This window comes from Ailuropoda melanoleuca, chromosome 2, assembly GCF_002007445.2.
Source record: "Ailuropoda melanoleuca isolate Jingjing chromosome 2, ASM200744v2, whole genome shotgun sequence".
In the NCBI taxonomy this organism is placed as follows: domain Eukaryota; kingdom Metazoa; phylum Chordata; class Mammalia; order Carnivora; family Ursidae; genus Ailuropoda; species Ailuropoda melanoleuca.
Genome location: NC_048219.1, coordinates 5,733,453 through 5,751,525, shown reverse-complemented (window position 1 = coordinate 5,751,525; position 18,073 = coordinate 5,733,453). Strand labels below are relative to the sequence as shown.

General features: G+C 46.6%; 1 protein-coding gene across 13 annotated transcripts in view; it reads left to right on the top strand.

The window, feature by feature from the left end:
• PAFAH2 (platelet activating factor acetylhydrolase 2) overlaps nucleotides 1-18,073 on the top strand; it is a 53,600-nt gene that overhangs the window by 7,118 nt on the left and 28,409 nt on the right. For all 13 annotated transcript variants that reach the window (XR_004621716.1, XR_004621718.1, XR_004621719.1 and 10 more), the window contains 8 exons: nucleotides 231-384; nucleotides 981-1,077; nucleotides 5,515-5,583; nucleotides 5,962-6,097; nucleotides 7,061-7,174; nucleotides 10,725-10,816; nucleotides 13,224-13,394; nucleotides 15,088-15,242. Coding sequence is in view for 1 of the 13 variants with exons in the window: in XM_034647020.1 (XP_034502911.1) it covers nucleotides 231-384; nucleotides 981-1,077; nucleotides 5,515-5,583; nucleotides 5,962-6,097; nucleotides 7,061-7,174; nucleotides 10,725-10,816; nucleotides 13,224-13,394; nucleotides 15,088-15,242 (988 nt within the window). In the remaining 12 variants the exon portion in view is untranslated. The remainder of the gene's footprint in view (nucleotides 1-230; nucleotides 385-980; nucleotides 1,078-5,514; nucleotides 5,584-5,961; nucleotides 6,098-7,060; nucleotides 7,175-10,724; nucleotides 10,817-13,223; nucleotides 13,395-15,087; nucleotides 15,243-18,073) is intronic.

Genomic DNA, 18,073 nt, shown 5'->3' with positions numbered 1-18,073 from the left:
AAATACAGCCGGCCATTTGAAATAACAGCAGGCTTACGTGTATGCTAAAAATAAAATTGCTTCTTTCTGGATTTTCTGAATGCACAATTCAGGTATGTGAATTGAAGCTTAAGTGCCCCATTTTGGTGGCCTGCTTTGCTGGCACCCCTCCTACCCGCAGCGTGTCTGTTGGGAAACCCAACCGAGCTTGGGCTTCTTGCTCTGAGCGGTTGCTCTCTTCTTTCCTGCAGGGGAGCTTCTTTAGACTCTTCTACCCCTGCCAAGAGGCAGAGGAGACCACGGAGCAGCCCCTGTGGATTCCCCGCTATGAGTACTGCACCGGCCTGGCCGATTACCTGCACTTGAATAAGCGCTGGGGGGGGTTGCTGTTCAGCTTGGCTGTGGGTAAGTGCTGGCCTCACCCCCAGATGCTTTCCCAGCGTCTTGGTTATGTTCCTGGGGGACCCCTAGGCAGGCACGGTACTGTGAAGCCGGCATCGTCCCGCCCTCTTGCAGTGGGGCATGCATTAGCCAGTGTGGCGTGGAGCCTCGGGAGAGGAGTATGTACATGAGAGCTTTGGTTACAGAGTTAGGTTGTCCCGGATTCGAATGCAGACTTTATCGTTGACAGTTCCTCCTCAGCTCTCCTCTCTCTGGGTAAAGTACCGTTGAATCATCCACTTCCCCCAAAGGCCCCACCATGAGGAACTCTAACCCACTGTGTTGGCATCTCAGGGGTTCACCCCATAGTTTTTCAGTGTGTCTTTGCATTTATCTTCCCACTTTCTATCATATTTATACTTTCTAGGGAAGAAAGGGGGAAAGAAAAGGTGATTGATTGCCCTGGACTGCTCAGGGGTAAAAGTGCTTCTCCAAAAAAAAAAAAAAAGTGCTTCTTCAGTGAGGAGGGACACATATCCCCACCCATGCCTCTGCCCAGGCTGCCCCTGGGATTACAGCTTTGGGGCAGCCAGAGATTTCATAGCCCCTGTCTCTACTAGGATCTTGTCGCCTGCCTGTTAGCTGGAATGGCCCCTTTAAGACAAAGGACTCTGGATACCCCTTGATCATCTTCTCCCATGGCATGGGAGCCTTCAGGTAAGAGCTTCTGTCCCTCAGACCTTGTCATAGTCTAGTGATAGCTGCTGAGTCTTAACTTACTCTCAGAGGGCAGAGAAACAGACATTTCCATCTGCCGGCTATCCTTCCTGCCATCTGCTTCATGCCGGGGCACTGTGTCCACCTTCCCATGAAGGCCTTCCCCAAGCCCCTGGCACCTGGGGGGTCTTTCCTCGGGCTTCACATCCTTCGCTTCTCATGTTCCTGCATTGATAAATAAATAAATGAGTTTATGTTTATATTGTCTTTAAAATAAGTAAACATTTATAAACAAACACTTGTAGCCCTCTTTCCATATAATAGCACAGAAGTATTAGAAGGAGCTTGAGCTTTATAGCCAGAGTCATTCCTTTAGTGTCCTGGAGGGACAGCTCTGCCGTGGCACGGATGTAGCAGTGAGGTGGGCTTGCTCCCTGCGCGCCCGCAACTCAGCCTCACCGCCTGTGCTCCGCGTGAGCTTGGGACAGTTGTAGAGCTCTCCGAGCCTAGAATTCATCGTCTGTCAGATGGGGATGCTGCTCCCACCCCGTGGTTTGTGAGGATTCGGTTAGACTGGCACCAGTAAGCATGCACACGCGCAGTGCTTTCTGTTTCTCTACATGCAGGAACACGGGATGGTGAACTGTAAGACTTTGGGAAACTCTGCCTGATGTTAGGGCAATATCCATTCCGAAATCATCCTGGGAATCCTGATTTCTCCTTCTTGCTGTGTTATACAGCTTAATAACTATAGGCCATAGGTTCCTGTTTAAATTTGTGAATATTCTGTTTATACGTTCATTATCAACATTTAAGTCTAGTTTATGCCCTAGAGTGTCACACCTCTCAAAGATGTCTATTTTTGCTTCCCCACTCCCCAAACCGTTGTCTACACTGCAGCCAGGGAGATCTTGTTTTTTGGTTTTTTTTTTTAATATTTATTTATTCATTTGTGAGAGAGAGAGAGTGAGCATAAGCAGGGGGAGGAGCAGGCAGAGGGAGAAGCAGGCTCCTCGCTGAGCAGGGAGGCCGATGCAGGACTTGATCCCGGGACCCTGAGATCATGACCTGAGCCGAAGGCAGATGCTCAACTGACCGTGCCACCCAGGTGTTTCTTTTGTTTTGTTTTTTAAAGATTTATCCATTTATTTGAGAGAGAGAGTGAGAGAGAGAGCGAGCATGAGCAGGGGGAGGGGCAGAGGGAGAGGGAGCAAAAGAATCTCAAGCAGACTCCCTGCAGAATGTGGAGCCTGACGTGGGGCTCAATCCCGGGACCCTGAAATCATGACCTGAGCCCAGCCAACTGAACCATCCAGGTGCCCCCAGGGAAATCTGTTTTAGAAGCAAATATGACCTTGTCATTTCAGCACCTAGAACAGTGCCTGTCAGGTGCTCAATAAATAGTTGTTGAATAAATGAATGAATGTCACTTCCCTACTTAGTCTTTTTTTTTTTTTTAAAGATTTTATTTATTTATTCGACGGAGATAGAGACAGCCAGTGAGAGAGGAGGGGGAGTGGGAGAGGAAGAAGCAGGCTCATAGCGGAGGAGCCTGATGTGGGGCTCGATCCCAGAACACCAGGATCACGCCCTGAGCCGAAGGGAGACTCTTAACCGCTGTGCCACACAGGCGCCCCCCTACTTAGTCTTTTTAATAGCCCTTTGAACTTATTTCAGCTCTTGTCATGGTCTTACCTAGATGCAGGTCCCAGACAAAGTCTCCAGCCTTGTTTCTTACTACTTGCCCCACTCCAGCTCTCTAGACAAACTGACCTTCTTTCACTTCCATAAAGGCACTATTTTATTTTCTGCCTCAGAGTTTTTATCTGTGCTGTTCTTTGCCTGGAATACTTGCTCTTCTGCTCCTGTCTTCTTCCCCTGCCCTCCACCCCTTCATCTTTGCCTGGCTAATTCCAAATTACCCTCAAGGTCTTAGTTTGGATGTGACTTTCTTAGGGACCCCCATCCTGACTCTTGTATTATACTAGTTTAAGTTTATTGTGCTTTCATAAAATAACCTGTACTTTCCAGTACTTAACATAATTGTAATGAATTAATTACATTTGTGATTACTCTTTAAGGTCTGTCTTTCCTCCTAGATTCTAAGCTCCATGAAGGCAGAGACCATATCTGTCTTCTGTCTCTTTCAGTGCCTAGGACAATACCTGGAAAGTAGTAGTTTTCCAGTGAATATTTATTAAGTGAATACAAGGGCTATGTTTTGCTAGGTTCTCATTCCTTTAGCAAATACCTGTTGAGCACCTGTCCTGTGCCAGCCCCGTGGCATGAGAAGAAGGTGAGTCCTGTGGAGAAAATCAAGGAATTGCATCCACTGGGGGAGCCCAAACATGGACTCACAAAACTGTAGCCCTTGACGGGAGAGTAAATGCAGAGATGAGGCCAGCAAGGCAAGGAGATGGTGTTCAGCATTGCTTTCTTATTCAGTAAATTTAGTACCTGCCATATGCTGGGGCCTGTGCTGGGGTTGTGTCCTCAGTAGCGAATAAGATAGAGTCCCTACCTTCAGAAGGACTGTAGTCTAGCAGGAAAAAGAAGTAAGAAACATTCTCTCCTAAGCTTACAGGTATTTTGTACAGAAAGCAGGTGAACACATGACTTTGGAGAGTGGTCTTTTTGGTCTAAGAATCTGTATTGAGACTTCACACCTCAGTTGACCTGGGTAAGCCAGTTATAAATACTCTTCTCACTAATAAGAAATTCCAAGCCAAAGAGCAGGGAGGGAAAGGGACGTGATTGCCTCTTGTTGCATATGTGGTTAATTCAGCATCTGAAATCCTTCCAGACCTATGGGTTCCCACCCCAGGGAGGAGTATGTGCATTTAAATGTTCCCTGCTTGCAATGTGCAATTGTTCCTTTGGTTTCCACACAGTCCTGTGAGGTAGGTGGTGGGGGTGTGTATTTTACAGATGACCAAACAGGTTCTGAAAGGCAGACTTGCCCAAGATTACGCAGTCTGACCTAGGAAGGGATCAGAGATCTCTCTGGTTCTTACTCCCAGTTCACTGCCTCCCTTGGAGAAGTGCGAGAAGGTGAAAGGAAATAATGTCTGTCTTTCCTGAATCAATTAGGATCCAGGCAAGTGGTATTAACAGAAAAACCTCAAACAGTAGTGGCCTAAGCAATATAAAATTGATTTCTTGCTCAGATAAAAGAATGCTAGTGGTAGACAGAGATGATAAGGTCCTTCCACGAGGTTACCAGAGAACCAGACTTCTTTTATCATCTTGCTCTGCCACGTGTGGCTTCCATTTCTAAGGTTGTCTAATGACCTCGGGGGGCTGCTTTAGCTCCTGCCGTTATATCCACCATCCAGGCAATAGGAAGGGAGAACTCTCCTGAAACCTTTTTTCCCCCCCGAAAGTTCTGTACAACACAATTGCTTATGTTCCAATGACCAGAGCCGCTCTGTCCATTATAGTAGCTTCTAGCCACGTGTGGCTGTTGAAATTACACATACGTCTAGTCTAAACTGAGATGTGCTGAAGTATAAGATATACACTGGATTTCAAAGACTTCATATGGAAAAAAAGAACTTAATATTTCGTTAATTCAACATTCTTTTTTTTAAAGTAATCTCTATACTCAGTGTCAGTCTCAAACTCATGACCCCGAGAGCAAGAGTCGGATGTTCTATCGACTGAGCCAGCCAGGCGCCCCTAATTCAGATATTTTAATTATATGTTAAAATGATAATGTTTTGGCTCTATTGAGTTAAATAAAATATATTATTAAAATTAATTCCACTTTTTTTTTTTTTTACTTTAAAAAATGTATCTACTAGAGAATTTTAATTACTAATGAGGGCAGCATTCTATTTTTATTGCTGGGCTGGAACTTAATCACATAGATAAACCTGGCAGGAGGGGAGGCTGGGAAATGTCATAATTGATGCCTGTATCTTCAGGTGAAAATCAGATTCTGCTACTAAGGAAGAGGGAAAAAATAAGTGTTTAGGCAGTTAACAGTGTCTGCCATATTCCTTTTTTTCTGGGAAGTTGGAGGACAGACAAATTCACATGCTAAATCACAGGTGCATATTTTCATATTACAGAAATAGCCAGAGTGCCTGTCTCCAAGGATCTGACCAACTAATTTGGGAGACATATAATAATATATAGACAATAAAAATGCAATCATTAAAGTATCCAGACTGTATTGGGGGTGGGTGGAGGAGATGAGTCAAGGTTCATGTGGGGTTGAAAACACATGGATGGATTTACACATGCTTCTTGGAGCCTTGGTGAGACGAGTGGTCTGCTGACCAGAGAAAGCACCTTGAGGAGGGAGGGCTGCTACAGATGAAACTTCCTCCATTCAGTCTTTTGAGATGGTCACTAGCAGAGCATGGTTGGAATAGGAGCTGCAGGGGGCCAATTCTTTTGACCACTTCTCTCTGTTCCTTCCTGCATCTCTAGGACGCTGTATTCAGCCTTCTGCATGGAGCTGGCCTCCCACGGCTTTGTGGTGGCTGTCCCGGAACACAGGTGAGGGGTGATGGCCAAAACGAACTCTCTTGGATTGGCTGCTGCCAGTGGGCTAGGATATAGGCGAGTCCCTTATCGATACATTATTTCTCATCTTCACAATGACCATGCAAGGCAGGTATTCTACTCATTTTCAAGGCAAGGAAACCAAAGTTCAAAGGTTCACTTGCTGGAAGTGACACAGCTGAGTTGCGGTTCAAACCCAAGTCAGTCTTCAAAATCCGTGTTTTTTCTACTATCCTGTGTATGCCCCCAGATCTTTCTCCCTGCTAGCCAAAAGATGATCCAGAGTGTCTTGGCGGGAATGGGGGATTTGGTAAAGGGGAGAAATGAGCTCAAGGGTATCCTCTAGTTTCTCTGGCGACATGTGTATTTCAGGGACGGGTCAGCCGCGGCCACCTGTTTCTGCAAGCAGGGGGAGAGCCAGCTGACCCATGAGCCGCTGGAGGAAGAATGGATCCCTCACCGTCAGATTGAAGAAGGGGAGGAGGAATTCTATGTCCGGAATTGCCAGGTAGGCTTGTGCCAGTTGGCAAGGAGGGTTAAACCTGTCCTCCTGATACTACAGTCAGTGAGAAGACTTTGAACCAACCTTCTGTCCTGAAACCTTACTCATATGGGGTCTGAACTTGCCACGGCAGAGAAATGGGATAGTAATCAAGACTCTTAACAATTGCAGGTGACAGAAACTCAATTTAATCTTGGTAGGCAAAACGGAGAATTGAATGGCTTAAACAGGCTGAGTGTAAGAAGAGCAGGACCACAGGAGCCAGACTCAAATACCATCAGGACGTTTTTTTCTCTCTGTCTCCTCTGCTGGTTGATCTTATCTGCCAACTGGCTTACCGTACAAGGCTAGATGGATTGAGTTTGCGTATGTTTGGCCTCATCATCTGAGAGAATAGGGGTGTTGGGGGAGGGTGGTCCCCCAGTCGTCACACCTGCCTCAGGCTGCACTGTGAAAAATCCTGGAGGGAGGCTCCTAGGCCCGGAAGAAGTACCCAGATGGGAAATTTCCATCAGAAATACGTTGGTAGATTTGAGGGGTGTCACAGTCCTCAAAAGTCAGGGGTAATGGGAGAAATGGGGCCAGGTAAGTGCTCGGCAGACAAAAACAATAGATGTATGCTATATAGGCAAGTAGAATCCAGTACTGGGTTGATTAAAAAAACACTCTAACTTCTTTTGTGTTCAAGGTGCTTTCACGTATGTTGTCTTACTGGGTCTTCCTGATGCCCCTGTGGGGAGGTGGGTAGAGTCCGAATAGCAGTGCTGACTCCAGTGGACTGTTAGGTGGCACTTATGTGAGCTGCTAGGAGGTTGCCAAGCCTTTCTCAGGATGTGGAGCCCCCAGTGCTTGCTGAGATCCAGGTGGGCACACTCCCCCTGCATGCTCCCTTGGCTCTCTTGGAGAGTGAGGTTCTTGTTGGACGGTTGTGCCATATTCCAGCTCCCACCATGATGGTCTCTGTTGCAGGTGCATCAGAGGGTAAGCGAGTGTACACGGGTGTTGAGGATCCTGCAAGAGGTCACTGCTGGGCAGATCGTCCCCAACATCTTGCCCGATGGGTTGGATCTGATGACCTTGAAGGTATGGCAGCAATTGGTATGACCTGGAGCACATGTATTCATCAGGACTTTTGAGGTTACAGATAACAGAAACCTAACTCATCCGCTTAAATCAAAAGAGAATTTATTGGTTCAATAAGTTAGGAAGACCAAAGGCAGGCTGGCCTTAGGCCAGCGTAGTGAGATCCAGGGTCTCAGACATTCTCATCAGAGCTCTGGCACTCTCTTCCTTCTCCTGGCTCAGTTCCACTCTGTGTGTGTGGGCTTCATTCTCACCGTACTCTCTCCATTAGGCAGGAAAGATGGTTGCTGGCAGCCCAAGCCTGTATTTCAGCGCAGCTCCAAATTTAAAAGGAAAAGAGATGCTCTTGGCTTCCACTATTCTCGGAAGGCTGTGGCCCTGCTTGGGTTACGTGTCCCTTCCGGACCAGTCACTGTACCAGAGGGACAGGGTATTCTGATTGGCCTAAGTTACACACCCACTTCTGGGTCAGGGGAACCTGAGCGCCAGGACTGGCATCCCTACAGGGCCACACGGGTAAGGGAAAAATGGTTCGTTCCCCAAAGGAAGGTCTGTTCAGCAACAAACAATGTGTGTCTCCAGCAGACTAATTCCTTCCTCTGCGGGAATCCCAAAAATCCACCCAGGAGGATAGAAACTGTCCCAGCTATGGAATTTGGTACCTATGAAAATACATTCCCAAGCCCCCATCTTTCCCACCTAATTTCAAATGTAGCTCAGTCTCTATTTAGAGAACCAAGAAATCACACAAAAGCATGAAGAAAAACATGTTTTTACGTGTCGACATTCGTCTTTCCAGTTCCTTTAAAACGCGTAATATATATGTATACGTTTTTAAAAACAATAATGTTATCATTTAATATAAGATGTTTTGTGGCCCTTTTTTTCACTTAGCATAATAGTCTGAATGTCTTCGTATACCAGTTAATATTTTTCTATGGCATGATTTTTAATAGCCGTGTAATATTGCATCGCATGAATGAGAAAAGCGCATGTGTTTGTGTACATATGTATATACATACATATATGTATGTAAATATACATAAAATAACAGTTATTGCCCTGTGAGTACTTACTATGATAAGAGCCCCTCACACAAACTTACGCAGCATTATTAGCTCTTTCCATAGAAAGAAACCAAGAATCAAAGAGGCTAAGTATCTACCCAGGGTTACAGCCAAGTAAGTGGTAGAGTTAGACTTCAAACGGGGGCTTTTTGATCCCAAAGCCTATGCTGTGTGCCCCAAAGCCTTGTTAGAAAATGCCTTTTAAAGGCTGTGGTCGAGTCAAGGCCATCCAGGGCACAGCATCTGCCTGGAGGGCCAGCTGGGAGGGCAGACATCTGAAGCCCTTTTCCAGCGATGTGATATGTGCCGCCAGCCCCCAGCAGACAAGCAGGGTCCCAGGCGCTGAAGGGCAGGGCTGCGTGCCCGTGAGCCTGAGACAGGCATTGGGCAGGCTAGAGTTGAGTTGGGTTATTATGATTTGGAGAAATACAGAATAAAAACAGCTAAGAACATTTCCACCTAGCAGATTAAGCTCTGAAAATTGGTTACTCATTCTTGTTGGCAAAGCTGTGGGGAAGTAGATAGTCTGCTGTGTTGCCCATGAGGGTACAGATTGCCCCACGCAGGGCAGTTTAGCGATAGCTATCAACAGTACAAATGTGTATACTCATTTCACTATCCAGTTCTGGGAATTCTGTAGATACCTGCACATGCAACCTGGTTTATTCTTTCCACCATTGTTTGTTAACAGCAAGAGACTGGTAGTATCCTAAGTGTTCTCCAGGAAGGGAAGCGGGTTAATAGATTATGGGACAATGGATGTATCAGTTTTGGTAATGCTAATTGCTGTAACTCCTAAGTCCTAGATCTCAGTAGTTTATTTTATTTTATTTTATTTTATTTAAGATTTTATTTATTCAATTGACAGAGAGACAGCCAGTGAGAGAGGGAACACAAGCAGGAGGAGTGGGAGAGAAAGAAGCAGGCTCCCAGCAGAAGAGCCTGACGTGGGGCTTAATCCCAGAGCTCCAGGATCATGCCCTGAGCCGAAGGCAGATGCTTAACGACTGAGCCACCCAGGCGCCCCTAGATCTCAGTAGTTTAACAATAGAAATTTCCTTCCCTCCCATGCAAAGTTGCAAATGGGTGCTCCTCTTGCAAGGGGTGACTCAGGAATTCAGGCTCCTTTCAGCTTATCACTCTACCCTCTTCCACTTGTGAAACCCAACTCCACTGTGTGCATTACGCCAGGAGTGGGGAAGGGCGTGGAGGTTTGTATGAAACACTTTTTATGGGCCAGGCCTAGAAGTGGAAATACCGCTTTCATGCTCCTTCTTTTGGCTAGAACTCAGTCCCAAGGCCACATCCATCTGCTGGGAAACAGAGTTTAGCTGTTTGTCCAGGAAGAAGAGAGACAGATTGGTGATCAGCCAGCCGCCTATGCCATGGAGAAACCAGATGTAGCTATAAAAAGATAAGGAAGGTCTTTATGTAACTAACATTATTATGCACAAAGGTGAGTTTTGTGTAAAAAGAGGGGATGTATAGATTCACATTTACCTGTGTGTGCATTAGTGAGCTCTCCGAAGACACTGAAGAAGGTGTTAGGGGTAGGTGTTGGGCAGCTGTATGGAAAGGGAATGTGGTACGTGGGTGACTTTGCTATATGCTCCTGATTCTCGGTGTATGTAAATATATTAACCTATAAAAAAAAAACAAAAACTGAAGTGGCCATCAACCAAGTTCTTGGTCCGAAGGTACTAAGCAGAGGGGGAGAATTTAGGTACAGGGCCTCAGGGTGGAAACTGGGGAGAACAGAGGAGAGCACGGGTTCAGGGCAGAGGCTGGGCGGCAAAGGCTACAGAGATTTCCCTGAGCCCCTCGGCAGGCGGCTATGGTGGCTTTTTATATAATCGTGCCCTGAAGGCTTCTGGGGACAACTAGAAATAGATACTTGCAGAGCCTGGAAGAGCAAGCAGACTCACTCTCCCGGATCAAAGTAAGGACAGATATCCAGAGGAAATAGAAGCTGAGTTTGTTTCTGCACAAGCAGGCCTTGCTTCAGGGGGAAGTGGACAGGCCGCAGGAGCTTTCCGTTCTGTTCTCGACTTGGCGCCTGCGTCACCCTTTGGACCGGCTGTAAGGCAGGGATCTAGGGGTTGGAGACCGTTCTTGTTCCTAACGTGCTTACACGATGGATCTGTGTGGAATCACATCATTTAGGCCCAGTCGTTTATTCGTGTATATTTGGATGTCTCCCCTAGTCCCAAGTATTATGGATGGTATGATTACAAAAACAGAAATGAAGAACACAGGTGTCAGAATTCCTGACTACAGAAAGTTCTTCAGCCTGGGGATTGCCGGACTGGCTGCTCTCTGGTGAGCAAGGGGTTCTTACGGTGCAGGTGGGAGCTCACCCTCCCCACCCCCGCCCCGTATGGCACTTCTGCATCCATGTCTCGCTCTTTGCCTCTTGCCTCTGAAGCATTCCTGAAAAAGCAGCCCCGCATTTCTGATTTGGTTCAGTTCTCCGCTTTCCTCAGGGCAGCATCAACATGAGCCGCGTGGCTGTGATGGGACATTCATTTGGCGGGGCCACAGCTGTCTTGGCTTTGGCCAAGGAGACCCAGTTTCGGTGAGTGTCCCAGCGATGCTTCTGTGAGCTCCACGCACCGTTTACTCATTCAGCAAGTCTTTGTCACTCAAGTGTTATGTGCTCGGCACTGGTTTGGGGGCTGGGGATTCAGTGATGAACAAGAAAACAAGGTCTCTGATTTCATGGAATTATGTTATTGTGGGAGGAGAGAAATGAGTAAACAAGCTAACAGCCAAATCCCCAGCACTCAGGTGCAGTGAAGAAAATAAACCAGGCTGATAACACCAGAGTAATTGGAGGCTTCTTTGAGAAAGTGACATAAGCCAAGTCTTATAAAGAAGACAACCATATGAAGGTCCAGGGGAGGGATCGTTCTAGGCAGAGGGCACAGCTAATGCAAAGGCCCTGAGGTAGAAAGAAGCTTGCCGTGTCATTGTGGGAAAGGCACAGTGAGTGAGGGAGAAGTGGTTCAAGATGTGATCAGAGACGTAAATGGGCTAGATCACACGGCCTTTTGGCCAGAGTAAGAGAGTTCAGTTTTATTCCAAGTATGATGGGAAACCATTAAGGGTTTTAAGCAGAGAAAAATCTTTCTTTTTTTTTTTTGAAGTTTTTGTTTATTCATTTAACTAATCGTTACACCCAGTATGGGGCTCAAACTCAGGACCCTGAGATCAAGAGTTGCATCCTCTTCAGGGGCGCCTGGGTGGCACAGCGGTTAAGCATCTGCCTTTGGCTCAGGGCGTGATCCCGGCGTTGTGGGATCGAGCCCCACATCAGGCTCCTCTGCTGTGAGCCTGCTTCTTCCTCTCCCACTCCCCCCGCTTGTGTTCCCTCTCTCGCTGGCTGTCTCTGTCTCTGTCGAATAAATAAATAAAATCTTTAAAAAATAATAAAAATAAAAAGATTAAAAAAAAAAAGTTGCATCCTCTTCTGACTGAGCCAGCCAGAGACCCGAGAAAAATCTTATTTACACTTTACAATATCCTTCAAAGGGACATTTGGGCGGCTCAGTGGAGTAAGTGTTTGGCTTGATCTCAGCCCAAGTCTTGATCTCAGCGTCGTGAGTTCTAGCCCTGCTTTGGGCTTCATGCTAGGCATGGAGCCTACTTAAAAAAAAATTAAAAACAAAAAAATAGAAGGTCCCTCTGGCTACTGTATGAAGATTGGACCATAGCAGGACAAGACTGAAAACCAGGAGGCTAGTTAGAGGAAGGCTATTTCAGAGTCAAGGTCAGAGGTGATGGATTTGCATTAGGATGGAGGTGGCAGGATGGAGAGATACAAATTGAGTCGGGATATGTTTTAGAATTTAAGTGGGAGATGATTGTCCTTTATTGACGTGGAGAAGACTGGAGGAACTCTGGGTAGGGGAGAGGAGCTAATCTTGGGGCCTTAGGTCTGCCCCAGGTGACAGATTACTGCTCAACACACTGGCCGTATGTTTGAACTATGGCACCAAGGAAGCCTTTCCTGACCTCCTGTGTCGTGCACACTGTGGGCTCACGTAGCTCCTTGTGCAGTCAGGGCACTGAGCTCTATTTTGTTACCCTGTCTGTTCTATCTCCCCTTCTAGACTGGGAGCCCCTAAAGAGCAAGAACTGTGTCATTTATCTCTGTATCCACAGCACAGGGCTAAGCACATAGTAGGTACTCAATGTTGAATGAAGTGCCCTCTGAGTAACTCAGGTCAGCTGCCTGAGAGTAGACCCAGGAAAAGGTCCGATCCTTGCTGTCAGGGAGTTTAAAATCTGGAAGGATCTGGGGCGCCTGGCTGGCTCATTCAGTAGAACATCCAACTCTTGATCTCAGGGTTGTGAGTTCGAGCCCCATGTTGGGCATGGAGCCTACTTTACAATAAATAAATATAAACAAACAAATAAAATCTAGAAGGATCTTTGGTGACAGGTAAAAGTGATTTCTTTTTTTTTTTAATGATTTTTTATTATATTATGTTAGTCACCATACAGTACATCCCTGGTTTCTGATGTAAAGTTTGATGCTTCATTAGTTGCGTATAACACCCAGTGCACCATGCAATACATGCCCTCCTTACTACCCATCACCGGTCTATCCCATTCCCCCACCCCCCTCCCCTCTGAGGCCCCCAGTTTGTTTCTCATAGTCCATAGTCTCTCATGTTTCATTCCCCCTTCTGATTACCCCCCCTTTCTTTATACCTTTCTTCCCCTACCGATCATCCTAGTTCTTATGTTCCATAGATGAGAGAAATCATATGATAATTGTCTTTCTCTGCTTGACTTATTTCACGGTAAAAGTGATTTCTAGCCAAGATCCTAACTAAAGAGTCTGGGCCCTGGTACCTTCTTCCTGGCTTTCTGAGCCTTTGTCCCACTGAAGGGAAAAACCCTGCCCCTCCCCGCTTGCCTAACTATTCTTGCCTGGGTTTCTGAATGGCAGTTCCAAATGTCTGGTCTTGTCACAGGTGTGCTGTGGCTCTGGATGCTTGGATGTTTCCTCTGGAACATGACTTTTACCCCAAAGCCCAAGGCCCCGTGTTCTTTATCAATGCTGAGAAATTCCAGACAATGGAGAGTGTCAATTTGATGAAGAAGATATGTGCTCGGCATGAACAGTCCAGGATCATAACTGTCCTGTGAGTAAGCCCCAGCTCATGATCATGACCCCCAGTGTCCTCTCCTTTTGCTGCTCATGCTGACTCTCTCTTAATTTCTTCTAAATTATCCTAAGCTCTACCCATTAATACAATACTTAAATACTTCCTGAAGTGCAAAGTCTTAATTTCTTTAGGATTTCATATCTGTCCTCCTCCACTTAGCTCCACCTACAGCAATTCCTTTACTAGTTTATATGACTTGATGACAGGATTCACCTGTTGCTTTCTGGAAAAAGGGTATTGTGGGATTGTGAGTTGTACAATAGACCCTTGACATTCACAACAGGATAGACTTTTGGAGACCTTGAATGCCTCAATTCAGATATCTTCCATAAACCATCTCTATTCTGCCCAAGAGAAACCATATTCTCTTCACTCCATTGGTAGCACTATCAGGTGGTTTTCTCTCAGGAACCACTTATCACAGAAAGAAAATTTTGAGTGACCTTCAGATACGTACCGTAGATCGGAAGTGGCACAGAGTTCAAGTGCGGGGCTGAAGGCTCCCTGACAAGTCTTCAACTTGTTTCTGCCCTGCACTCGAGCCTAGCAGAACCTGACCACACATGCCTCAAGGATTCCAGGTCCTATTTCAGCAAAACAACGAGTAACTGCATGTCACGGGCTTCTGGAATCACTCGGGTAGTTGAAGTGCTAAATCCAAAGTGGGATGCTGGGAGTCCCGTAGGCAGTACTTCTTCCCTTGCTCCCCTTGGCTAGGCTGTCTTCCTTAGGGCCAGCCCTCCCCTTTCCTTTTGAGCTTTTGGCAGCCAGGGACTGCTTGACGCTTTCCCCACACCAGTCAGATTGAGGATAATGGTGACCTCTGTAGGGAAGGGAGGTGAGAGCAGTTGGGAAGGGGAACCCAAGGGTGAGTTCATTACTGGCATTGTATTCTTAAACCAAGTGCTGGATACTCAAGTATCCATTATATTATTCTTTACACTTTTTCATGTGCCATAAGCACCACATTTTTAAAAAGTCAGGTTTTCTGCATGATGTCAACCAAAGTTTAGCGTTTAGATTTTCTTCCCTCATTTAATTGACTAATAAATATTTAGTTGTGAGTCATAGCCCAAAATGAACCTAGTGAGAATTTCACTTTTGTATTAAACGTGTTTGATAGCAAAGAACTTAAATTCTAATCCAGAAACCCTCGTTTAGAGGCGTTTGCCCTTACTTTTCTGATGACTTCAATAAAGGCAGGTGATTCCTTTTCCTGTTTACTTTGTGCACATTTCTGACAAAAAAGGAGCTGATAGGTTTTGTGACTGTTCAGAAGTCACCAGGGAAAAGCCACGGTGTGATAGTTTATAATCCCAGTGGAATGGCAGGTAGGGCAGGCCTCGCCTCCCCGCCTTGCACCTGCGCACTCCAGCGAACTCACCCTTTCCCACCACTGTCAGACGGTGTGATCTAGGGGTTAAGTCAGCTTTGAAGCCAGGCACACCTGTTTTCAAGTCCTAACTTTGTCCCTTCCTGGCTCTGTGACCTTGGGCAGATCATTTCCTCTGATTCCGTCGAAAGGAAAATGCTTCCCTTCCAAGATTGTGATGAAAATTCAGTGAGATAATGCATGTATAGCCCCTTGCACATGATAGGTTGCTTAGCAAATATTTGCGTGCCCTCACCTCCAGACCCCTACCAGTTACTCGTTTCTCTTTTCCTCTAGTGGTTCTGTTCATCGGAGTCAAACTGACTTTGCTTTTGTGGCTGGCAACTGGATTGGTAAATTCTTCTCCACTCAAACCCGTGGGAGCTTGGACCCGTATGAAGGTCAAGAGATTATGGTGAGGGCCATGTTGGCCTTCCTGCAGAAGCACCTAGGTAAGGAGAGGACTGGGGTTCGTGGGCAGCAGGGGTGGGAGGGTCCCCTAAGATTTCCCTGCCCAGTGGCCTGTCCTGACATGTCCCAGGTCAGGAAGATTTATGGCAAAAGGAAAACCTGAGTGAAAGAGAAAGTTGCATGGAGTTATAGAAAGTTATAGCTATATACACTTAGCTGTAAGTTTGGAGAGCCTGACTCTGTCTCTTACTACCGGAATGACCTTGGTCTAGTCATTTAACTTCTGAGCCTTCGTTTCCTCACTGTAAATGGAACTTTCACCTCTCTCCCTCCTCCATGACCTGTGTCCTGACTCATTCTCACTCACCTCATCTGTACTGCACAGGAGGTTATGATGATAAATGGGCTAAATTTGTAGAAGTGCTTTAAACAAAACAAAGCATGGAAAAGCCTTATGACAAGTGTCATACATCACAGACCAGCTAAATGGCAAGGCCTGTAGAGGTGTTTGGTCTAGCTTTCCACCCAGAGGAGCTCTTCTCTTCCTTCTTCCCGCCATACAGGCAGCATGGAGAGTGCGCTGCTACAAGGGTCAGCCCTCTCCACCTCTCTATTCTAGTTAGGCTCGTTTTGGTTACAAGGACTAGAGATTCACTCATTTACCACGAGAAGAAAAGGAGAGTTTGTTCATGAAAGTACACCTGCCACGTGAGAAGTGAAAAATTACGGGAACCAAGGTCGCTTACGGGACTGACCTTTCTCTCTCTGGTCTCTCTCATGGGCTCAGTCTCTCTGTCTCTTCCTCCCATGAAATCTCTGTTTCTCTTGCCTCTGGTCTGTATTTTTCTCCTTTTCTACTCTGGTTTTTCTCTTCCTGGTAGCGTCGACTTACTCGTCGTTACTGGCTCCTCATAGTTTCGGTTGGCTCGAACCACTCATGGCTTGGTCTCCTACCTTGTGGCATCCTTTCCTCCGTGGCTCCCACTGTTCACTGCCGCATTTTCTAGGATTTCTTTGACCAGATTTTCAAGAGAGACAGCTTGATTCTCCCAGCTCACCTTTACTTAGCAGCACGTTGTGGGCCACTGCCCCACTTAGGCTCAGAGCTCTCTTGACCGGATATCCCTTTCTGATCCAGCCAGAATGGAATCCAGCTACCGTTGAGGCACAGACTGACCCCTCAGCAGTCTCGTGCACAGTACGGTTTGCTTCAGAAGGGAGCCAGGCCTGCCGAGTTTCCGGGGTCACCTCACTCTGGCCCAAGACCAAGGTCTGATCCTTTCTGAGTCCTCTCCACTTGCCCTGGTCGTCCCCTCAGGGGCAATGCAGAGAAGCCTCAGGCCCCTTGCACACGGCAGCTCTTTAGATACTCAAAGTCCCCTGTGGCATCTGCTCTGCGTTTTCTGTTCGGTAAGCTGAATGTCTGTGGTACCGCCACCTGTCCCTGTGTGGCTCCCCACGTTGCCATTTATTATCCCCTTTGGACTCACTGTTTGTCAGGGTGCCTTTTAATGTGTGGTGCCCTGACTTGAACGTGACATGCTGGGTGTGGTACATACAGCAGGATGGTCCCCTCTGTGCCCTGGACACTGGACATCTAGTTGCATGGCCTGAGTGCATTAACAGTTCCAACAATTGCCTAACAGATTTGGTGTGGATTCAGTTTTCTTTTAAAGCATACTTGTTCTATTATGAATGTGTTGACTCTTAACCTGAAGTTACAGATCTACGTACCTGTTCATTTCAGCTTGCTCCTTGTGAGCCATTATGCCGGCCTGGGTTTAGACTTTGGGGCTAATGGAGACTTTAGAGTATCACCCTGTCACCTCATAGGAGAGGAATGGATCCATGACTCTAGACTTAAATGAGGACTGAGTACATGGTCTTCGGCCTGCTTTCCCTGGTAATTGTTAGCATCATGTCATTAGGTAAAGAGCAAAAGATGACAGGGGAGCCCACCATGGCATGATTGGGCTGCCTTTAGGAGCAATGTCTGTTGAGCTAAGATGCTCATTATTGAAGACCAGCACAAGAGGAGACGGGACGGAGGACAGTCTTAGATTGTAGGGGGATTATCGAGAACTTGCTTTATGTCAGGCCTTACACTGAGTACTTTAGATTCACTATCACATGTAATCCCAAAGGTGACCCTCTCCAGTAAGTACTTTTGTTATTAACTCCATTTTATAGACGAAGATACGAAGCTTAGGAGATTTAAGTAATTTGTTCGAGGTTATCTAGTTATTAAGTGGCAAGGCCAGAATGCAGCCTAAATTGTCTGATTCCAAAGCCCATATACTTAGTTGATGCACTGTCGTGCCAGCAACTCTGATGACTAAGGTATGGACTCAGTCTTGAGGAGACACAGAGAGAAGGCCCTAGCTGACGGAAGGGAAAGGATAGCCAGGAAAGGAGGCCCCTTAGACAAAGTGATGCTTGTCCTTAACCTTAACAGATGAGGCTGGTTCACCAAGGAAGGGGCAAGGGTCTTCTAAACAGAAGGCACAGAAGCTTGTGCGGTCAGTTTGGAGAAGCTGTGTTTAGTGTATCTGGCGTTCAGGATAGTGAGTTGGTGGTCTGGTGCAGCGGTCCGACTGCATCATGGAGGATGGGCGATGGGCCTGTCTGAGAGGCTGAGGGCCCCAGTCGGAGGCTGTGGTGTAACCAGGTGAGAAGAGATGAGACAGAGTCTGAAAAGGCAAAGACTCTCCGCTTGGGGCAATTAGCTTTGCAAAGGGAGAAAAGCATTTTGGTGGCCACATGGTACATTGTCACATGGGAAACCAAAATGGGTTATAGTGAGCTTTACCTCTCCCCCCTCCTGAAAGTACCCCTGGGAGAGCATCTGCCACTGACCCCGGGATTTCCTTCT